Source organism: Mustelus asterias, chromosome 22, assembly GCF_964213995.1.
Source record: "Mustelus asterias chromosome 22, sMusAst1.hap1.1, whole genome shotgun sequence".
Lineage (NCBI taxonomy): Eukaryota > Metazoa > Chordata > Chondrichthyes > Carcharhiniformes > Triakidae > Mustelus > Mustelus asterias.
The window spans coordinates 59,278,413-59,306,308 of NC_135822.1; the positions used below are offsets into that span (position 1 = coordinate 59,278,413).

Genomic DNA, 27,896 nt, shown 5'->3' on the forward strand with positions numbered 1-27,896 from the left:
CTGCCCCACGATCATCCTCAACACCGGTGCCCCACAAGGCTGTGTTCTCAGCACCCTACTATACTCCTTATACACAAAGAACAAAGAACTACAAAACGCCGTGAATGTAGCCCAATCCATCACGCAAACCAGCCTCCCATCCATTGACTCCGTCTGCACTTCCCACTGCCTCGGCAAAGCAGCCAGCATAATTAAGGACCCCATGCACCCCGGACCTTCTCTCTTGCACCTTCTTCCATTGGGAAAAAGATACAAAAGTCTGAGGTCACGTACCAACTGACTCAAGGACAGCTTCTTCCTTGCTGCTGTCAGACTTTTGAATGGACTTACCTTGCATTAAGTTGATCTTTCTCTACACCCTAGCTATGACTGTAACAGTACATTCTTCACTCTCTACTTTCCTTCTCTACGAATGGTATGTTTTGTCTGTATAGCGCGCAAGAAACAATACTTTTTGCTGTATGTTAATACATGTGACAATAATAAATCAAATCAAATTCAAATCAAACTAACCTGGAAGGGCAAGTTATCTTGAAAATTTAAACAATAAACAAGCCCTTTCAGGTTGCTACTGTACAGTGGCTAACCAAGTGTTTAATACATTTATGGGATGTGAGTACTGTTGCATGGGCCAGCATTTATTGCCCATCCCTAGTTCCTCTTGAGGGCCTTCTTGAACCAATTCAGTCCACGTGGTGTAGGTACCCCACAAGTGCTGTTAGGGAGGGAGTTCCACGATTTTGACCCAGCGACAGTGAAGGACGGGTGAGTATTTTCTACTAACAGGATTTTTAAGTCCGAAAAGACATTCTGCCTACCACACGTTGTGTCTGAATTTCCATACTGATGTGATGTCAGTTATATCAGATGTACACTCCAATGATTGGCTGCCAAATAAAACAGCATGTTCTTTAAGCTGTTTGCAATAGATAAAGCGCAGGTTGCATTCAATCAGCCCACACCTGCAAAAGCAAAAGATGTAACATCTACTGCTGTGATTTCACGATTAGGCAGCACTTACTGAGCAATTCCGAGTGCACTCAAGTGACAATGACCTGGAACTTGCTGCCCACAAGGTTGGTGGCAGAAACAATCTTTTCTTTGAAAAGAAATTGAATGGATACTTGAGGCAATTACACTTAAGAGGGTTATGGGAACAAAGTGGGTGAATGGGACTGATAGGACTGCTCCATAGAAAACCCAGTAAGAGTTTTAACAACACCAGGTTCAAGTCCAACAGGTTTATTTGGTAGCAAATGCCATTTGCTACCAAATAAACTTGTTGGACTTTAACCTGGTGTTGTTAAAACTCTTACTGTGTTTACCCCAGTCCAACGCCGGCATCTCCACATCATGACTACCATAGAAAACCAACATGGGCTAGATGGGCCAAAAGGCCTCTCCACCTTTCATAAATGAATCCATGTCTGGGAGGTCAAGTTATAAATAAAAAAAGCAATAGCCCTAAAATGTCACTTTTTATCTCGGTACAATTATGGAATTATTTTTGGGCAGCAAGTTCCGTCAGTTTTCTAATCAGAAATGGATCATGCTTCACCCCAACGTTTTAAGATAATCAGCTGAGCTGGTAACGTGGCTCATCTACACTTGCTTGAAGTGATGTGCATTCGTACACAGGAACCCATTCTCTGCAAACAAGTGGAGTATGTTCACTTGTGACTCTTTCGAAAATTGAAAGGGAGGCTGCTTTTTTAAAAATTCTTTCACAGGATTTGGGAATTGTTGACAAGCCAAATATTGTCCACTCCCAATTTCCCCGGAGAAAGTGACGTTGAGCCGTGTTCTTAAACAACTGCAGTCAGTGTAGCAAAAAAAAACTTTAAAAATTTATTTATTAGTCACAAGTATGGCTTACATTAATGCTGCAATGAAGTTACTGTGAAATTCCCCTATTCGCCACACTCCGGTGCCTGTTCAGGTCAATGGACCTAAACAGCACGTCTTTCAGACTGTAGGAGGAAACCAGAGCACCGGGAGGAAACCTACGCAGACATGCAGAGAAGGTGCAAACTCCACACAGTGACCCAAGCTGGGATTCAAAACTGCGTCCCTGGCACTGAGGCAGCAGTGCTAACCACTGTTCCACCATACTGCCCACAGTGTAGTGTAGCTACACCAGCAGTACTGTTCAGGAGTTCCAGGATTTGGACCCAGTGGCAGTAAAGGATGTATTTCCAAGTCAGAAGGTGTGTGGCTTGGAGAACTCGCAGATGGTGGTGTTCCCCACGCATCTGCTGCCCTTGTCCTTCAAGGTGGTGGTCACAAATTTGGAAGATGCTGCCGAAGGAGCCTTGGGTGAGTTGCTGAACCTATCTTGTAGACGGTACATGCTGTTGTCACTGTGTAGAGGGAATGGATGGTGGAAAGGCTGGCTATACTTCGGGTAAATAAGTCACGTGGTCCAGATTGCTGACATCCCAGGTTGCTGGAGTAGGGGTGGAAATAGTGGAAGGGCTTGTCTTAATGTTGCATCTTCCTTAACTATGGGGGCGGTGCCAGAGGATTGGGAAGTGGCAAATGAGACATCCTTACTCAAGTGTACATGGATAGTCCTTGAAATACAGGCGAGCAGTCTAATATCAAGGGTGAGTAAAATTTTGAACAAGTACTTGGGAGAGGTTTGACTTCATTGAGAGTCAGCCAGCTTAGTTGATTGCAAAGTACGAGACACACTGATTTTGGGCAAGAGATACAGAGGGAAGGTGAGAACTTTTTAAAGCAGCCAGTGGTAATCTGGAACCTGCTGTCCACAAGGTTGGTGGATGCAGAAACAATCCATGATTTTGAAAAGAAACTGGATGGATACTTGATACACTTAAGAGGGTTACGGGAACAAAGTGGGTGAATGGAACTAATTGGATTACTCCATAGAAAACCAACATGGGCTAGATGGGCCAAAAGGCTCTCCACCTTGCATAAATGAATCCACATCTGGGAGGTCAAGGTATAAATAAAAAAAGCAATAGCCCTAAAATGTCACTTTTTTCCCAGGTACAATTATGGAATTATTTTTGGGCAGCAAGTTCATTGTTTTCTAATCAGAAATGGATCATGCTTCACCCCAACATTCTGAATGCAATTTATCCCTTATGATGCGTCCACTCTCCAGCCAGATAATATGTCAATGAGTGCCAGTGGCGGTGATGCCTCAATTCCTCTAGATTTGTGCTTGTAATGCACTCTGGATAACTTTGAGACATGACAGGAATAACTGAGATTGGCAGAAGTGAAAAGGTTCATTGGGGCTGAAGAATGAGAAGGTCTGAGTCGTGACTATTTCAAATGGAAATGGCTTTTTGAAGGTTTTTCTTCTAATTCTGGTGATGCAGCCTTGGACTTCTACCATTGCAAAAGTAACAAGTGATTGGGGATGAGGGGAGAGGGACACAATCAGTGCTTCTCAGCAACAGATAGCCTGAAGATATTGACGACATGCTATTCCATCTGAAACCTCGGGCTGATGGTTACTCCAAGTTACTTTTTTTAAAGCGTTGTGCTGCCTTTAGTTCCAAATGGTGGACCATGTATTGAGTCTTCCAGAAACGAGGGAAATCAGTTCAAGTGCACCTCATACTGTGGTGATTTTCTGGTTGGTTGTATAGCTATTTGCAGATGGGATTGAGTTACGGATCCACTGACTGTTATCGAAATGCATTATGAATTATTTGTTTGAAGTAATTTTCACCTATTTTAAGAACAGAATTGGCCATCTATCTGAATGGTTTCAAGGAGATAGATATATTTCTGATAAAAAAAGGGATATGGGGAACAGGTGGGGTGTTGGATTTGAGACCAGGAAGAGATCAGCCATGATCTGATTGAATGGCGGAGCAGGCTCGAAGGGCTGAACTTGCCGACTTCTGCTCCTAATTCCGATGTTCCTATTCCCCGGCCTCTTTTTGTGCAAATGCGAGAATTTAAAGGATCAGCATTCGTGCAGTGATTCTGATGCTGAAATGATTTAATACCCAATTTTCATCCAATCTTTGAAACTTTCAATTAAAAACAAGTAGTGTTTGATTTTGTTAGAACAAAGCCACGATATTTCTTTCAAACAAACATGCCGATAGAATTTGCATGATTAAATAATTGATTTTAGGAAGTAAGAGTCCTGTTGAGCCCAGCAGTCACTCCCACTGTCAGGCCATCAAATATGAAACGATTTAAAAGCACAGTTCTTGATTTATTTTCACATCTTTTTGTTCTAGTTTTTCAGGAAGTGTTCTAAATGTGCGACCATAGTTCACAAACTTAGTATTGTTGTAAAGTCAAAGCCACTTCAACTGATGCTAAACTTGGTTGCGTGAATCAGGGTTGAAGACCTGAACTGAGTCTGAAACTTAAAGCAGTAAGACCATCTCCTCCAGGGACTGTTATTCCGCTTTGTTCTGGTGTTGGATTGGATTCAGAGACCAATTCCAGGCTACACTTACACTGCAGCAACATTCATGCAAGTCATGATGCACCTACAGTACAGCTATCGTGCACCTTAGTGATCATTAAGCATCCGTCACATACAAAGCTATGAAAGAAAGTGGCAGTAAAGCCAACTGCTGCATCAAGCCTGTCCTCTGCACCCACCTAACCCAATTCTCTCCCCACTATACATCCTTACAATTAATTCTAGGGAAACCTCTCCACCCCCTCCAGGGAATCCCTATTTCCCATGGATCTGTACCTCATATTTTCACCAAATATATTGACTCTGTTGAAGGAATCAAGTTGTATAACCAAGTTTTTAGATGTGACTGAGTTAGCAGGCACAATAAGCTGTATAGGTGGAAGTTACAGACATAGATAAACTAAGTGAACAGCATGGGGAAGTTGATCTGAGAAAGACAAATCAGTATATTTTCTTCATGTTGAAAGGCTGGGATCCCTGAAGGAATAAAGAGATATGGGTTCCCATCGATGCAAATCACTAAAAGTTAGCGTACAGGTACAAAAAGCCAATAAAAGGGATGCTGGGTTGAATCTAAAAGTTATATTGCAGTTGTATAGTGGCTTGGTTGGACTGCAGTTGAAGTAATACATTCAGTTTTGGATACCATATCTCTGGAAACATAGCTAATGTTGCAGATTCACCACAATTATACCATGGTTTGAAGATATTCATTATGAGGACATGTTGGATAGTCCATCGTCCACCAAGTTGAGAGATGATCTAATCAAAGACAGTGATTTAATAGGGTAGGTACAGAGAAACAATATCCTCTGGTGAGGAAGTCAATGACAAACAGGTACATTGTCTTAAAATTAGAAATAGGCCGTATTGGATTGCAATCAGGGAAGGCTTTCTCTTGCACTGTGAATGCTGCTTGAATGGCATTTGCAAGACAGATACTCTTTCATAGGATGCGGCCAGCATTTGTTGCCCATCTCTAATTGTCCTTCAAATTGAGTGGCTTGTTTAGCCATTTCAAAGGGCACTTTGGAGTCAACCCCATTGCTGAGAGTCTGGATTGCATGTAGACCAGACCAGGTAAGGATGGCAGATTTCCCTAAAGGACATTTGTGAACCAGGTGGGATTTTACAATTACCAGTGAGTGTTTCACAGTCCTGAGACTGGCTTTCAATTCCAGATTTTACTAATTGATTGGAATTTAAATTCCATCAGCTCCCTGCGTGGAATTTGAACCCATGTCCCCAGAGCTTTAGCCTGGGTCTCTGGATTACTCGTCCAGTGACATTACAAGTATGCCACTATCTCCTGCCAAAGATTCAAGGGGCAATCAGCCATGAATTGTAGAACAAAGGGCTGAATGTTAGATTCATGTACCCTCCATGCAAGTGCAGATGATCACGGTGATTGATATTACTATCCCATCAATACACCTACCTTCGCTAAGTGGCCATCTCTTTCACTTTCTGCAGCTTGCCAGCTCCAATGGTGAACAGTTGCAGTGAATCAGCACTCACTTCTTGAAAGCTGCACATTGAGAACATTCTTCTCCAGAGGGGAGACAATTCCGTTCGAAAGAAATCCGCAATCAGAATTGAGACCAAGAGCTTCAGATATGGTAAGAAATCCATTCCAATCAATTGGCTTTAAACTCACGAAAATATGCACTTTATCAGCTGTGTGTATCAAAAACTAGGTGCCAGGTCTGTCCGTTGCAATGTCTAATGGAACTATTCGTACCAAGAACATAATTTCAGCAAATGTGCAGGTGCAAAATGGCACCACAGTGGTTAAGTGTATTGGATCACCAACAATGAGTGTTATGGGACTGGCAATGCAGCGCATCTCCCATCTCAGCCGAGACATCAAGTCCTCAGTGACCACCGGGACAGTCTTTGCAGCTGGTCACTCGTGTGGTTGACCCATCTGGGCTATGGAGTGGCAAACTAAACACCAATGAAAGCAACATCACACTCAGAATTTCAACGTTTGAAGCTGAGGTTTAAATACAGGGCCGATTAACTTTTCGAAATGACCGAATGCTTATTATAATATTGCAGCATTCGGTTAATTATCTTCATTGTCGGGACAAAAACTGTGGAGGATCCATCCAGAAGATGAAACAATCCCATGTCAACACAATGCAAATGTCATCAAATAGCTAATCGAGCAAAGCCAAGTCGCGCAGAGGATGCAAAAATAAATTAAGGATGAGAATGGCAGCTGAGTAAATATTAAAATATTCCACAGCCATGGTTTTCATTCAACCAGGCCAGAATAGTGTGGCACCTGTTGTGATGTCGCTGGAGAGCATAAGAGTATAAATGTGTAAGGTAAATGTTTTAAGCAGAACTGTGAGGAAAACGCCCGCTATTAGTTCTTGTTCCAAGTAAATCTGTTTCACCAAACGTGCCTTTGCTGGTATTCTTAAAAGACAGACATCCAAAATGGCTCAACATAATTTATTTATGTTAAAATGTACAGAGGTCTTTGAAAGTACTTGCTAGAAAGAAAAGTGATATTACATACAAGGGGGAAGAAGAGGGAGTGTGGCTTGTGCTGGCGTCTGTATGCACAAACCGAACTGTTCCCTCCTCATTGCTTACAGTCACCATGTACAAGTACAAAGGCTACAAAAAAGAAAGCAATATAAACAGACATGAATATTCAGCTTTTTACATGCGGCTGGGAAGCTGGAGAAGGTCTATTCACACACACTATAAGTCTGGAGAATTTATTTTCTTAAAATAGCTTCAATATTCTACAACAAAGATAGAAAAAACTCTAGAGATGGAATGAAATGTGAGTTCTTTAAAAGGCATCTGAGAATTACTAACAATGAGCTTCAGTTAAGATTACCCAAGTTTAGCTGCTAAAAATACCTCTTAACAGAATTGAAAAATGACAAGTACCAATATTATGTAGGATAAATTCATTTTTAATATAGAAAAACATTTTCTATAATAATCCTAAAGTCAAAATGAGCCAGCTTAGCTTTCAAAAAAGGAAGCTGCCTGATTCAACAAAACCAAGAACACCAGAAACAATGAGAAGGGGAAAAAGAGAAATCATCTTTGTGTATCTTTAATATATCCTGGTGCTCTGGGCTGAAACTGCTTTGTTTTTTTTTCTTTTCTTTTTTAAAAACATCTTCCCCTTTCCCCTCCCACCCCCACCCCCAAATCAACAGTATTCCAACAAACACACTTGAAGGCCAGCCCAGAAGTGTGGAGTGGTTTCCATGGACATTATTCCAACAATGGGACACACTAATGAATAAAAACAAACCATTGAATGCCATTAGGCCACAAGACTCACAAATGGCACTTGCCAACTGCACAGTTTTTGAAACTCGTGCCCACTCCTTTTAACCGTTTCGGGAAGATTTCACCTCCCGTTCTTTTATTTATTTTTTTAAAAAAAAACGTATTTTGTCAATTTTATTGTGGGCAGAGAGTGCAACATGATTGCAGTTGGTGAACAGCCTGCGTGCTGTGGACCTGCCATGTGCACCAGTGACGCACATCTCTGGCACGGGGCAAACTGACCATTGTATCCAGTGATACTGTTCCCTCCAATGCTGTTTATCCCATCGCCTGACATTTCACGGGGTTACCTGACGGTCGATGGAAGAGACGAGTTGCCAATTGGCGACGGATATCCTTACTTCAAACTGTGCTGTCAGATCCATTTACTTGCTCCCGCCCCGACATACTGAATGGGGTAAGGGGCAGAGTATGTTCTCACCCAGATGATTATTCTCCTTCTCGAACTGACAACAGCTCTGTGATCTGGCGTGGCACAAATTATTTCCTTGATGTTGTCTCCCTCACATTTGTCCTGCCAATATAAACTCATCTCCAGTTCCCCATTTTCCTACGCTCTCAATCCATCTCATTTGTGCCCACTGGGAATTAGCCCAAGGGTGCCTGAACTCTGATTATTGATGGACCTTTAATAGCCGTTAAGAGGCAGTGAGCCAGTACAAGGCGCTCCTTTTCTTCCCTAAGCAACATCTGAGCTAACTGTGCCACTTAGTAACTAATCTGCACTTACTGTCTAGAAAGCAATTTTACTGCCCGAGGTTATGGGGGGAAAGCAAAAGAAAAGAAAAACTAAATTAGTTGTGAACATAGCCGTGTTGCTCATCTGATAAATACCCTTACAGGGAACCAAATATACACAGTCTGACAAATCTGAATAGATTTCTCATGATTGAGAGATTTATTTAAAATAAATTGGAAATTAAATGTTGTTAGCTTTAAATGTTACAGGACCCTGGGCTGTCCTTCGAAAGTGCCAGAACAAATACTGTCAATTCTCATAAAAAAATAAAGGCGTACAAGTGAAATGGCTTGCAGTGACACAAGAAGCAATGTTAAAAACATAGTTATAACATACATGAAAATGCTCTTGGGCCTGTTGCATGCTGCGCTCGAGTCAAACTCAATGCCAACGGGGAAAAGAAGGGTGCCCTCGGCATTAAGGTCCGAAGTCCACAAGCGCACAAGCGATCCGTTTTCACCTACTGGCACGGGATACAGTGAGATCAATAAATTACAGCCACACCTGCAACAATATCACCAAGGCAGAGTCTGAGTTAAGTGCCTCCTGCCCTGTGCCAAGTCAATGAATGAGGACATGGCGAGTCCTCACACTCAGGGGTCTCATATCTATGGACACTATAAAAAAATGTGGACTGCACACACAAACTGAAAGATTAAAAAAATTAAAAATATAAAAAGCAGATAGTTTTTCATTTCTACACAATTCATTAAGTAAGGCTTCTTTTTAATTAAAAGATTTCTTGTGCATGGTTCCTCAAACCATTTTTCTTATTGAATTCTGTTGCAGAATTTCTTTTTCTTCCTTTTTTTTTACTCTCGGGGCTGGGAAATTAAGGCCAAGGCGCTCTGAACATGGCCCTAAGCAGTTCATGAAATTCCTATGTCTACAGCAATCATTCTATTTGAAATTTCCATTATGTCTGCTGTCGTCAGTATAAACAATGGCTCTCTATGGTGTCTACAGGATCTTCCCTCATCTTCTCATGTATGGGCCATTTAATGATTGCTTGGGTATGCCAGCATTCATATAACTGTGATGAGAAGGGCCTGTGTACATCATGTTGCTGTGGGGATTAGACTGCATAGGCTGCTGGCCGTACGGCTGGCTTCCCATCATGCCCATTTGCATCTGCATAGGATACTGGGCCGTTTGGTTCATGTAGGCCGCATTACCATGGTAACTGCTGTTCATCATCGGCTGGCTCATCCGATAACTGTTCATAGCATTCAGTGTGTTCATATTCATGGAGTTAACGTTGTAGGTGGGGGCAGGCATCAGGTTCACACCCATGTTCATCCCTCGCTGAACTGTAAGAGCCCGCTGTGCCAGTGCAGGGGTGTTACGGCCGTAGATCTGCTGCTGGTGGGTGGCTGTTGCAGCCGGCAGTGGGGCAGACTTGGAACGGTTGGAAATGTGACCTTTGGCTGGCATCTGGCCTTGCAGCCTCTGAGTGTGTGGAATCCCAATGTTGGAAGCTGGCATGTTGCACTGCAAGAGGGGTGAAGTCAGATTCATTGATGGGGACGTGAGATTTGGGGGAGGCGTCATGGTGGCTTGTGCTTGGGGTGTCCCTGCAAGTGCGTGGGGTGTCGGAGCTAGCTGAGCTAGGCCCGTGTTAGATAGAGACACACTAGTTGCATAGGAGGTCACAGCAGCAGAGTGGCTGTAAGGCATCGCATGATGGTCCATGATGGTGTTGGTAAGTTGCTGAAGTCTGGCAAGGCTGAAGTTGGCTGTGGGCTGTGTGTAGCCACCAGCACCAAAGTCCCCCTGACCCATTCTCTCATAGAGGCTCATGCCACTTGTGTTGGAGGACTCTGGAATCTCCATCAGGGTCATGGGGGCTGTTGCGAAACTGTTGCTCATGCTGCACTGGGACAGTGGCTGTTGTTGCTGCTGGGGCTGTTGTTGCTGGGGCTGTTGTGGGGGAGGCTGCTGCTGGGGTTGTTGCTGTGGTGGTGGGGCTTGTTGCTGCTGCTGGTTGTTGCTTGGCGGCCTGTCAATTGCACAGCTCTGAGGTGACTTCATGTTACAGTTGGCTGGAGGAGCAACATTGTTCTGCTGCATCATGCTACAGCTGCTGTTCATACTCGTCATTTGCTGGGTTACCACACAACTGTTTTGAGTCAGGCTGCTGGAAGACGACAGGCCACTATATGAACAGCTTGTCTGAGAGGTGTTGTTCCCACATATGCTGCCTCCCATTGTGGAATCATAGCTGCTCGGGTTCTCATAATTTTCTGTGGTACTCTCAATGCTGCCCAGATCACTGAACCCACTGTCGACAACCTGTTGCGAATGGTCAGATACAGATGGGACATCCATCATAGGGCTTGTCTCCATGTTCTGCATCGAGGGAGCTGACAGCGAGCCCTGCTCAGGACTTATTTGTGTATAGCTGCTCTCCAGCGCGGGCATGCTTGGGCTACTGACTGAACGGACTGACTGGCTGGGGTGTGACTGAACTGATGAGATGGGGCTGTTATGTTCTGACTGTTGGCAGTCCTCCACCATGGTAATCTGAGGACTCTCTTCAGCTTGGTTGTAGCTTTGCAGATTCTGGCAGGCTTCCAGAGTCTCAGCACAGTCCTGGTAGGCACCATCATGCTCACTATTTGTCTCTTGTGTTAAAGATTGAACAGCCTGCACTGTTTCTAGATCCAGCTCGCTATGCGATATATCCTCCTCCTCTTCTTCCTCCTCCTCCTCCTCTTCCTCTTCTTCCTTGAACTCTGGGATTAACGTCTCCTTATTATCTTGATCATCCACATGGTCTTCGTCTGAAGGTGGCACAAGCTCAGAGTCTAGTGAGGTGTCATTTGCTTGCTCTTCTTCAGAATCTGCGTCCATCACATTTTCATCCGCGATGTTTTTATCGAGTGTACTTGTCTCTAAAAAAGGTTCCTGTACTGAAGACTCCTCTTTCACGCTCTCTTTTACACTTTCCTCAACTTTTTTGTCTTCCGAGTCCAGGTGGCCTTCATCCTCATCATCAGCATCGTGGTCATCATTCTGGTTGACCTCTTCCTCCTCCTCTTCCTCGTGCTCCTGCTCCTCATCCGTGTGTCCTTCTTGTTCAGCCGATTCCGATTTCTCCTCATTTTCATTCTCAGCTTCCAGCTCCTCAATTTTAAGCGTTGGACTGTGAGAATCAGGAGGTGTTCTCTGCACGTCGCACGGCACTTCTTCCTCCAGCTCCTCCTCCTCCTCCTCATCATCCTCTTTTTTGTAAGCAATGGGGAGATCCATGATCTTCGGTTCTACAACAGAGTTCCTCTTCTCCTCACTACGGTTTGCACGCCCTTGCTTCAGAACAACATTGGCTGGTGGAGAACTTGCATTCTCCATAGTCTCATTTGATCGGGCGAGTTTAAATCCTGGTTTGCGCCCTGGCTTCCTCTTCCATTTGATTGTTCCACGCTTCACACCTTTTGGCCACCCTCTCTTACGCTTCAACACCACAGGTGGAGATTTGGGTATACAAGGCTCTTTGGCCTTATCTTTCCTCACAGCGACTAAAGGTTCAAGCGTATCTTCTCCTGAAAAATAGAAAAATATTTGTGAGGATTCAGTTTTAGGCAGGAGAAAGGGAAATGAAATAAAATACAAGGGATAGAGACAGGAAAAGGAAATGCCCCAGATATAGAAAAGGGAACAGCACATGATCCTGGGTACCTCTTCTATCCAAACAAAGGTCCTTGTTTGGCCTCACAATTTTCAGTGGAAGAGATGGGGAAAAAAAATTTCAGAAGGAGTAGAGATAATCCAATTTCCGCCCACAGAGAGGATAGTCTGGGGCTCTGACATTCTGCCCAACTGCGATTTGCGGTATGGTCAGGTTCTGACCTTGCGGTACACTTCTTCACTGGCAAGAAGAAACACTATGGCAGCTACAGTAATGACTGGTCACCTTGGACAGGATTAGATCGTCCTTTCTATTAGACTAGATACTCTTTACGTAGGGAATGCTGCAGTGCCCAGCAAACTCCTACATTGAACAACGTGCCACCAATCAGACAGATCTATTTTTGTGATGATTATCGATGGGTAACTATTGGCCAGGACACGAATGATAACTCCAGTACTCTCTTGTTCAAAATAGGGCCGTGAAACCTTGTACGTCCGCCTGAGGGCCCCAGTTTCAATGCCTTGTCTGAAAGATGGCATCCCCAACAATGGAGAACTCACACAGTGCTGCACTGGAGCGTTTGCCGAGATCTTTGTGCTCAGGTTCTGGAGTGGGACTTGAACCCAGTACCTTGTGACTCAGAGGCAAGAGAGCCACCAGCTGAACCATAGCTGAAGGTTAAAATAAGATACAGATTTGAAAACATGATTTGAATTGGAGAGTACATTATTATTGTGCTCTATATACAGCGAAGGACACTGTGGGGGGCAACAGGAAAGAATAATTAATTATTTAAGAGAGTTGGACTGCCATCAAGATACTTTCAATACTGTGAAGCTGGACGCTGATTAATTCCTCATCTATTATAATGAGAATATTCCATCTCAAAGCTAAACGGGACCTTCTCTTTGAAAGATTCTTCAGAGGGTATTAATAATCAGGACTGGAGTCATGTGTAGTTCAGACTTGATGAAATATCAGGTTCTTATACCTCAATGTTATGAGCGAACCTGTGAGCTTTTGTGATAATTTGGGTGTTTTGACCATTTGTGGCCTGCTGCAAACCTATAATTACAAGATTTATTGAATTTAGTTTCGCACCCTGTCACTAGATTTGGACTCTTAGTACAGTTGCTGGACCAGTACCATAACAACTAGAATGTTCTCTCAAATCTCAATAAACCACAGGCATTTAAATCTCCCACTAATTTAAAGAGTCTGAGATATGCATAGATGTAAAGCCTCAACGTCCTGAGACGGTGTTCCAAAGGGTCCTTACATTGAACTGCCATATACAATGATAGGTTACAACAAACCTCTCAACAGCCAGTGCAGTGTGTAGTTCTGTTCCACACAGTTCTAATATTAGCCATGTGGAAAATGATCTCAGTGCCCTGCATGACCTTGAATTTGTTACAACAATCCGAGTCAACATTCCTTGTCCAGTCATGATTCAATTTGAAGAATTTGTACCTCAGAATAATGCTATTTGTAGTTCAGCTTTACTGTGTACACCACGCTGTGTTCTTTCAATGCTGGCAGGCCAGGGAAATACAAAGCAGCAAAAGGTAGCTGTCGCCTGCTTATTTCAGCTCAGGTAATGTGGGAGAGAGCACACTCAAGACCCTACGTGCCTTAATTCATTACAGTGATCATTGTTCATGTTTGTGCACTTGCTACAATAGGTAGTAAGTAACCTTTTACTGCCTTTAAGTGCCACAATGTTCTTTGCAACTAACAGCAGCTTTCTGGCAATAACTTAGGATCAAAGCAATGATTGATGACTGGGATCGCATATATTCTTTGCTTGCACGTTGCTAATATTTTGTTGTGAGTGCCGAGATGGTAGTGAATGAGCTGTGTAGTATAGCTTGGATTGTGAATGATCCCAGGGACAGACTGTAATGTGTGTAAGTGATGTTACTATGTACTAAGGTACTCACTTGCCCGTTATGTCAGTGTGCAGCAGATTTTAGGAGGACCATTGCAGCCTCTCTCAAAGGTGCTGACTCATGTTTTAGCAGAGGTCCATGGAATTTGTTAAGGCCCTTACATCTTTCCTCCACCACAATTGCCCAGAATACTCGAGCAGAAGCCTAACCGGTGACTTATAATGTTTCGCATGATCGCTTTGCTTTTATAATCTAACCCTCTATTCATAAGCACTTACTATTTATAAGCCCTGTCATTTTTAAGGATTTGTGTACATGGACACCATGGTCTTTCTGCAGTGTTCAAAATTTATAAGTCAGCTGTCTTGCCGTACTCCTTCTCCCAAAATGAATCATTTCCCACTATTCTGTCCTGAACTCCACTTGCCAGGCTTCTGCCCATTTCATTATTCTGAAGTCTAGAACTATCCTCGTCTCTATGTACCATTCTGCCAGGTTTCATTTCATCAGCAAACCTCAGAGTGTTGCTCCCGACATTACAGTCTAGGTCATCTATAAATAAAACTGAAACCGATCCAAAATTATTATTGATAAGCACCAATGCAAACCACTTCCTCAGTGTGAAAAGCATCCAGCTCCCACTCCTCTCTGCTCCCATCACTGAGCCCATCCTGTCACTTGCCTCTTCATTCCATGGGCTTTCACCAAAGACCCTCCTCTGTGACATTTTACCCATTTCCTTCCCAAGGTCCAGATTTACAACTACCACATGCCTTGGACAACCTGCTCCATCTTTCATCAAAGGATTCAATCAAGTTAGTCAGACACGGATTTGCCTGTAGGAGGGCTGGCACTCTTCCATGCCGGGTCTAACTTCTTCCTTTCCAAACTGCTTACACCGGGGTATTTACAAACTGCCTAATGTTGCTTGTTAATCTTTATTTGTGACCTCTCTTTGCCTCCCTTATTAACTTTTCGATTCTATCCTGTACTTTCTTTGTGATAATTAACAGAATCTTGCTCCTTCTTGTAAGTCTCCTTCTCCCACTCATCGAGGCCTCTTCAGCTTTATCTTCTACTTTTTTCTTCATAGAAATATTACTAGTTTGTCCCTGAACTGTCTCTTTCTTGAATGCCTTCTATTGATTCTGGAGTCACCTTTGTCAATTTGCCTGTGCTTGGTGCCTTCTTTGATCACTACAATTAGCCTTTTCTCAATCGAGCATTCATATGCTCACTATTTTATGGTCTCCTGATAATCACTCCAAACCCAGTAATACTGTGAGCACTGAAATGATTTAATTCACCAGCCAAATACCTTGAACTGCATTCACACCGCCATTTTCATCTGTCGCCTTCCTCTGGCAGGAAGTGCGTTTTCGTACAACACCACCAGGTGTCAGACTTCTGAAGATGCGTCCACCTCTATGTTCCTTCTCATTTCTCTCATCCTCTTCCAATTCAAAAGTTGGTTCGAGGTGTGGCATTGGTCTCTCTGTGTCGGAATCATCGAACGGTTCATCCAGCACCTCGGTCGTCTCAGAGATAGTCTCCGTCACAACGCTGCTGTTGTGCTGTTTACGCTTTCGCCCACGTTTTTTCCGGTGAATTACCACCCTCTAGGGAAAGAGACAATGTCATGAAGTCGCCGACATTTCAGTCTGCGTCAATAGCACAGTCAAAAAAAATCAACGTTACTGACTGGAAGGGCAGCCAATTTCGAGCTTAATACATCTCAAATTAACTGTTTCTTGAAGGCAAAACACTTAATTACCAGTTGTGTCAAAACTGAAAGTGCAACAAATGCAGAGATCCTTCAGAATGATCCAGACAGGTTGGGTGAGTGGGCTAATCAATGGCAGATGCAGTATAATTTGGATAAGTGTGAGGTTATTCACTTTGGAAACAAAAACAAGGCAGCAGATGGCTACCTGAATGGCTGTAAATTGGGAGAGGGGAGTGTGCAGCGGGACCTGGGTGTCCTTGTGTACCAGTCACTGAAGGTAAGCATGCAGGTGCAGCAGGGGGTAAAGAAGGCAAATGGTATGTTGGCCTTCATTGCGAGAGGTTTCGAGTACAGGAGCAGGGACGTGTTGTTGTAATTATACACGGCCTTGGTGAGGCCACACCTAGAGTATTGTGTGCAGTTTTGGTCTCCTTTCTGAGGAAGGATGTTCTTGCTCTCAAGGGAGTGCAGCGAAGGTTTCCCAGGCTGATTCCAGGGATGGCGGGACTGATGTATGAGGAGAGATTGACGAGGTTAGGATTGTTTTCGCTGGAGAGGGGGGGAATGAGGGAGGAACTCAGAGATTTATAAAATTCTAACAGGACTAGACAGGTTGGATGTTCCCGATGGTGGGGGAGTCCAGAACCAGGGGTCACAGTCTGAGGATTCGGGGTAGACCATTTAGGACTGAGATGAGGAGACATTTCTTCACCCAAAGAGTGGGGAGCCTGTGGAATTCATTACCACAGGAAGTAGTTGATGCCAAAACATTGAATGTATTCAAGAGGGGGCTGGATATAGCACTTGGGGTGAACGGGATCAAAGGTTATGGGGAGAAAGCAGGATTAGGCTATTGAGTTGGACGATCAGCCATGATCGTAATGAATGGCGGAACAGGCTCGAAGGGCCGAATGGCCTCCTCGTATCTTCTATGTAAATGAACAATTCTCAGCCTCTCTGTCTATCACTCTGCTGGCTGAATGTTGCTTACAAGAACAAACTCAAGAGTAAATGATGGAGAATCACGAGCTTCAGTTAAACATATAAACATGGTGAATTTTATCTAAAAGTTACAAATGGTAGCTGTGCACAACTATGTTTCCAGGCTGTCTGTAGCCAGCAGAGTTCAAATGTCCAACATGCTATCAATGGATGAGAGGGTTAATGTTGACCGAGGAGTTGGTTGCCTTTTTAACATTGAGAATGGAGAGTAAACTTAGAGCAATAATCTTGTCAACTTGTGGGAGACACTGCCATCTAGTGAAATTGCTAGCTCAGTTAAAGCACGAAAATTAATTGATTGATAGGTATATATATCTAAAACGCATATTTATATATAATACACATACACACACTTGTGTATAGATATATATTATAGAGCAAGAGTTGAAATAGGCAAACAGTTTCTAAAAAGTTCGGTTTGAAAGCAGGTTCTGGATGGCAGAAGCTAGCTTGAAGGGAAGTGCCAACACTTCAACAAATTGCATCAGGATCAAGCAAGAACATCAGATTTCTGGCTTCTCACAAACAGGTCATTTTCGAATTAAAAGCAGAAAATGAGGTTCTGATGAAAGATCAGTGGTTTAAAATGCTGACTGATTCCCTCCACACAGATGTTGCCGGACTGGAGTATTTCTGGGATTTTATTTCAGATTGCCAGCATCCACAGTATTTAGCTTTTGTTACTGAATTAATTTATCAAGAGCTGTAATTTTCTATGGTTCTAAGAATCAACAATATGCAATCTCGGTGACAATGGCAAACACACCGACCGTAAAATACAAGGAAAGATTAGTACCCACAGAAAATGGCAACAGCGTAGAGAAGGGAACAACTGCAAAGTTAAGGCAGCTTTGCCCTCACATCGATGATCCATAGCCACTCTGCTGGCCTGCAATGTTTCCAGTGTATATACATTCTACTCTCTGGAACAAGCACCTCCATCAGATACGGATGGAGAAATGGTAAACCCTCACACATCTATTCACGTCTCTAGCTTTACAAAATTACTGGTTAAAATCAGTTTCTTTCAGCTGAACTAATGCAGAGAGAGGTCAGAAAATATTAAACCATGATTGTCAGCAGCGATCAGCATTTATCCAGTGGTCCATTTGTACCATCAGTTTTTTTGTTCAATGTTTGTTGCAATTTACACACGGAGATTGCAATTAGATTTCACTGTCAGTGAGGACATGGGCTCACTGTAACTGAGGTGTCTCCACTAATTCTGGACATCATTCACTGAAGCCAAGGACAGGAAAGACAATTTGGCTCACTGAACTTCTGATACTGTAGCTCTTCTGAGAGAGCATCCTGCTACTGTAGCACCATCATTAGTGTATCTGGCCTTCCTATTTCAGGTGGCAGCTATTGCCATTCACCCCTGAAGCTCCTTCTTCACAACTCTTTCAAAACTATTTCTCATTGATGTAATCTACGACCACTGGTTTCTACGGAGCCTATGGTAACAGTTATTGCTACGTACGTCACAATTTAACCACATCCTATCCTCTTCCTCACAGCCCTGTGCTGAGACTGTGGAATAACGTGAAATAGAATGAGAATTTCATTTTCATTTCAATTTAAAATTACGTATCTTTCCCTGGCCTGAGGAAATATAGTAAGGAGTCTCACAACACCAGGTTAAAGTCCAACAGGTTTATTTGGTAGCAAACGCCACTAGCTTTCGGAGCGCTGCTCCTTCGTCAGGTGAGTGGAAGATCTGTCTTCTCTCTACACCTTCTCTCTACACCTGACGAAGGAGCAGCGCTCCGAAAGCTGGTGGCCTTTGTTACCAAATAAACCTGTTGGACTTTAGCCTGGTGTTGTGAGACTCCTTACTGTGTTTACCCCAGTCCAACGCCGGCATCTCCACCTGAGGAAATATATCCAGGTTTGGCACAGTGTGACCAGGCCACAAACAAGTGGTTCGCCTGGCTGTTGCTTCCCATGGTACAAGTTGAAAAGTCTGGACTAAGACACCATGTGGAGGCTCACTTTGGGTTACTTTGTACACAGCATGTGGGTTGAATTACAAACCGGCAGTGTCTTGGAAATAGTCAGGCATTCTTCAGGGTTGGGGTATGGAAGTGGAGATGGGTCGGGGGAGAGCTGGCTGAGGTTTCTGCACCAAACCTCATTATTTAAACATTTCTCCCTCTCGAACCTATAATATTTTAATCTTTTAAACAGTAAAATTACCAAAGTTAGTTGCAGATTGAAACCTGGACAGAGAGGATTTTTACCGCATAACCCATTTTTTTCCCGAAATGATGCTTTAATTTACACTTAACACAGTACAAGAGACCTGACTGAATAAAAACATCACTATTTACTACTTCAAACCAAATTTGAGAACACATGCAAACATTTTAACATGGAAATGGAAGGATCGAATCAGATTCATGCAAAGTCCCTTTGCATAATGCAAAGTCAAAATACTTTCAGGTTCCATAGAACCATAGAAAATTACAGCTCAGAAACAGGCCTTTTGGCCCTTCTTGTCTGTGCCGAACCATTTTATGCCTAGTCCCACTGACCTGCACTTGGACCACATCCCTCCACACCCCTCTCATCCATGAACCCGTCCAAGTTTTTCTTAAATGTTAAAAGTGACCCCGCATTTACCACTTTATCCGGCAGCTCATTCCACACTCCCACCACTCTCTGCGTGAAGAAGCCCCCCCTAATATTCCCTTTAAACTTTTCTCCTTTCACCCTTAACCCATGCCCTCTGGTTTTTTTCTCCCCTAGCCTCAGCGGAAAAAGCCTGCTTGCATTCACTCTATCTATACCCATCAAAATCTTATACACCTTTCACTCCTCCCACTAACTCGCACCGTATGATGCACAATAAAGCCATTTAATAGGTGATGTGACGGAACGCGGGGTCATGTTTGTAATACCTCGCATGGCGAATTTTCAACGTTAAAACACGCACGGGGCCTGGAACTAACATAGGAGTGTTCAGTCATTGAAATTTACTGGACAAAATGAGGCCACTCTGCCCATTCCATATGGGGCAATTCAAAACTAACCCAACCCTTGCCCAAGTATTTCCACGTTGCTGTGATTCAAATATTTATCCAATTACCTCTTAAAAGATCCAATGGCCTGCTTCAAAAATTGCATTTGGAAAAGAATGCCATACTTCAATAACCCACAGTGTAAATAAATTTCTCCTAACTTTTCAGTCTGAATGACAGGCATAACACCATCGCTGACTCCAAAATCAGTGGATGTGGTTTATCCATAAAATGATTAGTTCTTCTCTATAGCCACTCGGCAATCATAACTAAACTGTGTGTGTTGACCAAAGCTGTTGTCTCGGTGCTTGGAAAACATTTGTGTTACTGGCCACAAAGGGCCCAGAACAGGTACCCTTGGAGAAAGACACAAGCGACTTTCCACATCTTACCTTCCTCTTCACTCCACGCAGTGCTGGTTTTGTCAGTACGGGTGGAGAACTCGGCCTGGTGTCATCACCTTCTTCATCCTCATAGTCTTCCTCCTCCTCCTCTTCCTCACTGCTCTCGCTGAAATGCTGCCTCTTGTTCTCGCCATTCTGCATGTGACCTTCAACAGAACTGTCCTGTCGAGTTTTGCACGTTGTTGCGCATGCTGCTATTTGCCTTCCGTTCTGGAATGGTGTGTAACCATTGGGTTCCTTCTTGTCCCACAGATCACTGGTGTTTTCGATCTGTTTCAAATAAATGTCATTTAAGGAATGGTGAATCATCTGCTAAGTCTAGAACTCCTCTTACAAACTTGATATTGAAGGATAAATTCAAGACCTATCTTTTTGTACAGTGTGAAAGGATAACAACGCAGTTTGCAATTTTCAGACGAGTGCAGCGCTTCAGAAAGCAGATCACCAAAAAATAAACTTTATGTCCATGGTGAAAAAGGGGTCAGTCACATTGCTGGGAGTGTATTACAGGCCCCCAAACAGTCAGCAGGCAATAAGGGAGCAGGTATACAGACAATTCACTGAGGTGTTTAAAAATAATAAGAGTAATTATATTCGGGGATTTCAACTTCCCCAACATTAATCGGGATAGTCACAGTGCGAAGGGTTTAGAAGGGGCGGATTTCTTGAGCATTTTGTCGAAGGTCCAACAGGGGACGGCAGAGTGCTGGATCTAATTCTGGGGAACAAAGGCATACAGGTGTTTGTGGCATGGGTGAGCATTTCAATGATATGAAATGTGGGAGCAACAATCCCCGAGAACCCTGGATGTCGAGCGATATTCAGGACGGGAGGAGAAAGGGGAGGTTTTTAGCGGGTACAAAGGAAGCGAGTCAGCTGAGGCCTGAGGGGAGTATAGAAAGTGGAGGGGGTAAATTTAAGAAAACAATTAGGAGAGCAAAGGTTGGGGTGCGGCGGCTTGCAAAAGCATTGGGTAAGATTAGCGAGAATCCCAAAATATTCGACAAATACATTTAAGGGGAAGAGGACAACCAGGGAAAAGAGAAAGGCCCATTAGGGACCAAGGGGGCAATCTTTGCAAGGAGCTGGAGGACATTGGTAGAGTGTTAAACGAGGATTGGGGGACAGCTAATGTAGTTCCAGTTTTCAAGAAGGGTGGTAGAGATAAACGAGGGAATTACAGACCAGTGGCAGGTAAACTATTGGAGAGAATTAATCTCCAGTTGGAGAAGCAAGGTTTGATCAGGGATAGTCAGCATGGCTTTGTCAGTGGGAGGTCATACCCAATGAATCCGACTCAATTTTTCAAGGTGGCAACCGGGTGTGTAGGTGAGGGTAGTGCAGTTAATGTAGTTTATATGGATTTCAGCAAATTCTTTGACAAGGTCCCACGTAGGATACTGATAAAGAAGGTAAAAGCACATGGAATCCAGGGTAACTTGGCAAGTTGGATCCAAACTGGCTTAGGAAAGAGGATGGTGGTAGAAGGCTGTTTGTGTGACAGGAGGCTGGTGTTCAGTGCCGTACCATAGCAATCAGTGCTAGGTCCCTTATTGTTCATGATACAAAAATGACACTGATGATAAGGTGGGCGGAAGGGGATGATAAGTAAGTTTGTGGATGACAGGAAGATTGGCAGGGTGGTTCGTAGTGAGGAAGGTGGTCTTCGGTTGCAGGTAGATAAAGGAGGATTAGTCAGATGGGTAGATCAGTAGCAGATGGAATTTTACCCTGAAAAATGTGAGGTGATGCACTTTGGAAGGAGTAACAAGACAAGGAAGTGACACAAGGAAGCTCAGAGGAACAGAGGAATCTTGGGGTGCTTGTTCAAAGGTCCCTGAAGGTGGTAGAACAGGTTACTCGGGTAGTTAATGCAGCATATGGGACACTGGTATAAATTACAACAGCAGGGTGGTTTTATTGGAGCTGTGCAAAGCTTTGGTTAGCTCACAGCTGGATTGCCCAAATGCTGAGAGCAGCAGATCAGAACATGCTCTACCAAGCGTTATCGATGAAATCTATCTCACTTTTAGCCAGTTTACAGACATCCAGTGGCCTCTCTGTTGCCCACCCTTTTTGCTCGAGGGTGTGGTGTCTCTGGACATTTGATTCACTGACTTGAGGTAACTTTTTTTTAAAGGAGTGGCAAATCAGGTACAGAAAGAGCCACAAAGCGAGGGAAAGAAAATCAGAATTAAGGATGAGTGGGAAAAAAAACAAATAAAGGATATTTTTTATTCCAGAACATATTTTCCCTCCTTAACTGCCTTGAGGTGGTGGTGAGTCACCTTCTTGAACCGCTGCTGTCCACTGGGTAAAGCTACAGTTCTATTCGGAAGAGAATTCCAGGATTTTGACCAAGCGACAGTAAAGTTAGACTTTTTCAACATCTCTCTATATATAGCAATGAGATTGCCATTAGCTTTCTGGATTGGAGATTGATTAATTGCACGATAGTGCAATAAAAAGCATTTACGCTGTTACGTTCAACACCCAACCTCTCGCTAAGTTTAATGAGCAATTAATATGCAAATAAAGCAATGAAGACACTCAGGTCAAGATTTCAATTGTGTGAAGCGAATGGCATACCAGAGTAAATGAACCAGCAAGTTCTGGAGATTCGCAACTCAAACATGTCTCTTAATCCCCAAATTTAATGGCTGATTTACACATTATTACCAGCAATCGTTGCTTACTCGCTGTCATTTATCCAGCAAGACCGAGCCCATTGTGTTTGGAGCAGGCCAACTTTGGAAAAATGTATTAATCACTGTGGGATTTCAATCACAACTCACAAGATTGATTCTTAAAATTAGCTACAATCTTAAATAACAAGCCAGTTAAAAGTGGGCGGCATGGCCCCAGGGACCCGGGTTCAATTCTGGCCTCTGGTGACTGTGTGGAGTCTGCACGTTCTCCCCGTGTCTGCGTGGGTTTCCTCTGGGTGCTCCGGTTTCCTCCCACAGTCTAAAGATGTGCAGGTTAGGTTGATTAAGGGGCAATTTTGCATGGCCAGTGTCAGGGGGGATAGCAGGGTAAATATGTGGGGTTACCGGGATAGGGCCTGGGTATGATTATAGTCAGTGCGGATTTGATGGGCCGAACGGCCTCGTTGCGCACTGTTTGGGATTCTACGACTCCCAAGTTAAAGGAGTTGCGGCACGGAGGAGGGCGGCACGGTAGCACAGTGGTTAGCACTGCTGCTTCACAGCTCCAGGGACCTGGGTTCGATTCCCGGCTCGGGTCACTGTCTGTGTGGAGTTTGCACATTCTCCTCGTGTCTGCGTGGGTTTCCTCCGGGTGCTCCGGTTTCCTCCCACAGTCCAAAAATGTGTGGGTTAGGTTGATTGGCCATGCTAAAATTGCCCCTTAGTGTCCTGAGATGTGTAGGTTAGAGGGATTAGTGGGTAAAATATGTAGGGATATGGGGGTAGGGCCTGGGTGGGATTGTGGTCGGTGCAGACTCGATGGGCCGAATGGCCTCCTTCTGCACTGTAGGGTTTCTATGATTCAATGCACAACGTCTCCGGTGGCCAAAGGTGCAAATCAATTCTGATGATTCAAAAGGGAAATAGCTGCTTATTTGTGAAGTAAGGTTTTAAAGGCATGGAGAAACTACAGGGAATTGGGATTAAGAAAGATTCCTCACAGCCAACAACTTGGCAAAGCAGACACAAGACTCTGAATTTTCTAGTTTCTGTTTAAGGGCTGCAAAATAAAAATGGTGCCTTTTCAAGGTGAAGTGTAAAAGACACATGAAGTATAGTCTACGAGAAGCAGGACCGCTTCACATTTTAAATCAGTCAAAATAAAACTGCTAAAACTTTATTTAGAAAGCAAATTTGAATCCAAGCCAGAGTTGAAACCCAGCAAACCAATGGTAAGTATGAAGGTGTACTTTGAATTACCAATTAAGCCACTCTTCTTTGCTCGGTTTCATGGTCTGAAGGCAGTGCATTCAGAATGGCCACCAGATTGGAGTCTTCCCCTTCTCCCGTCCTCTAAAACCCAACTCACAACAGTTGCCCATAGATACTAAGATGTATAAGATGATGAGAGGCATAGATCGGGTGGACTCTCAGAGGCTTTTGCCCAGGGTGGAAATGGCTGCTACGAGAGGACACAGGTTTAAGGTGCTGGGGGGTAGGTACAGGGGAGATGTTAGGGGTAAGTTTTTCACACAGAGGGTGGTGGGCGAGTGGAATCGGCTGCCGTCAGTGGTGGTGGAGGCGAACTCAATAGGGTCTTTTAAGAGACTCCTGGATGAGTACATGGAGCTTAATAGGATGGAGGGTTATAGGTAGGTCTAGAAGGTACGGATGTGTTCGGCACAACTTGTGGGGCCGAAGGGCCTGTTTGTGCTGTAGTTTTTCTATGTTCTTTCTTTCTATGTTCTATACTACTTCAGTTTCAGGATATACTGCCAACAAAAGCATCCTGCCTGAAGGTTGGAGCTAACATTTCCTGAAAATTGAACACCGAACAGTGTCAGAAGGGGGGGAACGCTCTTTAGTTCCCGGATTTCAAATGAAGCAAGCCCTTTGGTGTGCTTTCTTATGCTTGGCTCAAGAAGACCCATGAGCAAATTTGTTAAAAATGATTCAAGTTATTTTATTTCGAACATTTTCTGCTTTAATATTTTCTAGCACTTGTGGAGACTGAAAGCATATAGCATTAAAAACATTAACTGACCCACTCTGCATTGTTACTGCCAGACTTACTGAGTTCCACACCCAACTTTATGACAAATTTAATGAGCAATTAATATGCAAATAAAGCAAGTTCTTGAACATAATGGAGGGACTAAGGTCAAGATTTTACTTGTAAAATGTAAATAGCAGAATAGAGAAAATGGGCCAGCAAGTTCTGGAGATTCACAACTCAAACAGATCACTAATCCCCAAATTTAGTGACTGATTTAAAGTACAGTTTATTTATTAGTGTCACAAATAGGCTTACATTCACACTGCAATGAAGTTACTGTGAAAATCCCCTAGTCGCCACACTCCAGCACCTGTTTGGGTATATTGAGGGAGAACTTACCATGGTCAATTCACCTAACCCACTCATCTTTTGGGCTGTGGGAGGAAACCGGAGCATTCCGGAGGAAACCGACGCAGACACAGGGAGAACGTGCAGATTCCACACAGATAGTGACCCAAGCCGGGAATCGAACCCGGGTCCCTGGCGCTGTGAGGCAGCAGTGCTAACCACCGTTGCACATTAATACCAGCATTCATTGTTAACTCGCCATGTTTCAATTTCTGATTTCTCGTGTCTGGTATTCTGCTTTTGTATCACAATTTGTTTGTTTAAATGGATCTTTAACTTATCTAGTTACAATCTTTTTGCATCCTTATTTGATTCAACACAATGAGGGTATATGTAACCTATTGTGTGCTTCTGCTGCCATCTGATGGCAAACCTGTGCAGTTGCACTTCCTACAAATGACAAGATATACTTGGTTTAGATTCAGAGCAAGTTGTGAGAGTATCATTGTTAAGTGATTCTCATTGCAACATGAGATCAAGAACAAACACAATGGACAAGGTTACCAGGATTGATCAATGGGTCAACTAAGACCATTCAAGCTCAGATAACGCAGGCAGGATCGATTAGCAAATCTAACTCCACCACCACTAACTTTCAACTCACCAGAGACGTTGCAAATTTTAAATAAAGTTACATCTTTAGTTGCAGATTCATATTAAGACACAATTTTTGAGCATTTATATAAAAAGTGTGTACTTTTCCCCTCTTTTGTTCATTGTGTTGTATTTTTTCAATGAAAAGTAGCTGTTTGAGAGGTCTGCTCGAGTAGCAGAGTGAGAAATCCAGGAAATCTTCTTAAAACTGCCTGATAGGAAGATTGATTTGTACTTTGAACAGTTACCTTTAATGCTGGTGTCTCATCTTCCTCATCTTCATCGTCCTCTTCCTCAGACACGACAGTGTTTGAAAAGATCAGAGGTGTCCAGCGTAAACTGTCAGGGTCAACCTCGATCGGCCGTGGACTGGATTGAAGTTTTGCCATGTGCTCCTGAATCAGTTTCTCTCGCCGAATAACCAGAAACCTTGCAGCAATATTACAACAAATCCATCGTTAAAAGGATCATGTAAAACACAAGCACATTGAAGTGTCCCAGCACTAAGAACCACAGCAATGTTAGCATGGATCTGTAACTGCGTGCTTTGGTATTGCTATTTAAGATGTGGAGATGCCGGCGTTGGACTGGGGTGTGCACAGTAAGAAGTCTCACAACACCAGGTTGAAGACCAACAGGTTTATTTGGAATCACGAGCTTTCGGAGCGCTGCTCCTTCCTCAGGTGAGTCATGGAGTCCTGATGAAGGAGCGGCACTCCGAAAGCTCGTGATTCCAAATATAGCTGTTGGTCTTTAACCTGGTGTTGTGAGACATCGTATATCGCTGTTTAAGTATGATGTGGAGATGCCGGTGTTGCACTGGTGTGGACAAGATGAGGGGGTCACATGACACCAAGTTACAGTCCAACAGGTTTATTTGAAATTACAAGCTTTCGGAGTGCCGCTCCTTCACTTCACCTGGCGAAGATTTAGTTTAGTCTATTTTTTTTTTTTATTAGTGTCACAAGCAGGCTTACATTAACATTGCAATGAAGTTACTGAGAAGGAGCAGCTCTCCAAAAGCTTGTGACTTCAAATAAACCTGTTGGACTATAACTTGGGAGTCGTGTGACCGCTATTTAAGTAAACATAACTTCCTTTATGATTAAGAATAATTAACTAAAGGCCATTATTTATTTGCATTCACTTATTTCAGATTAGTTAAGATACCTTTCTGAGTGACTGCAGCAAACTCGTGCACTAAATGCACAAACATTTATTTGCTTTGCTTTAGTTTTTGCTGCATGCTTCTGAGAGGGAGGAAATGCATAGAGGTGTCTTCTGATCAGTGAAAAACAGAGCAATGGAAAAGATGGATCGAATGGCCACATACCGGTCATTGCGTAACTGTAACATCTTGAGATGCTGCAGTATTGTGGTGATATCCTGGGGACAGATCCCTGTAAGCTTGCTCAGTTTCTTGATGCTGAGTTGCTTGTCATGACATTGGTGAAGGCACTCCAAGATCACACTCTTCCAGTATGCCATGTACGAGAGACGGCCCAGGTCAGAGAGCGGCTTCTCTGGGGATCCAGCCTGGCCTTCCCGCTTTGATAGTAAATAACCTATTCGGAGAAAATGTTTTGCACATCAGTTTTCAAACCATATGGAACACATTTGGCGGAATTTTCCCATCCCGCTCGCCACGGGAATCGGAGCAGGCAGGAGCAGACCATGCAAAGGAGGGAAAATCCCACCCGTTATCTCAAACAAAAGCGAAAGAAATACAAACAAAAGCGAAAGTCAGGAATCAAAGTTTACATTGTGATACAACAGTAGGTTATGCATATTTGTGCACCAAGCAATGAAAGAGGGTAAGTGGTGTCTCTCCTTCCAGGTACTGAACATAGGGACAAACCAATTGGTAATCGGACGAAGCAACACAGCCTCGCTTGATTTTGACTTCAGTTAAACAATGCTCCTAACTGTGACCAATGTAGAACCAAGGAGGTGTGAGGTGGAATGCAGGTGTGGAAAGAAAGGAACAAAAAAATAAGCATGACACGGACAAGCAGATGGCAAAATGAGTTAACCCATGCTGCAGCTTTTGTTCAGAGCTAATCAGAGTATGGCACTGGCAGGA

At 43.5% G+C, this 27,896-nt stretch overlaps 1 protein-coding gene across 1 annotated transcript in view; it reads right to left on the reverse strand.

Annotated features, from left to right (window-relative positions):
* Positions 1-6,870: 6,870 nt before the first annotated feature.
* LOC144510095 (histone acetyltransferase KAT6A-like) overlaps positions 6,871-27,896 on the reverse strand; it is a 160,474-nt gene continuing 139,448 nt past the window's right edge. The window contains exons 13-17 of the mRNA XM_078239364.1: positions 27,147-27,378; positions 26,062-26,242; positions 20,156-20,437; positions 15,331-15,631; positions 6,871-12,031 (exon numbers count right to left, since the gene is read on the reverse strand). Of these exons, the coding sequence (XP_078095490.1) occupies positions 9,465-12,031; positions 15,331-15,631; positions 20,156-20,437; positions 26,062-26,242; positions 27,147-27,378 (3,563 nt within the window). The 3' untranslated portion in view covers positions 6,871-9,464. The remainder of the gene's footprint in view (positions 12,032-15,330; positions 15,632-20,155; positions 20,438-26,061; positions 26,243-27,146; positions 27,379-27,896) is intronic.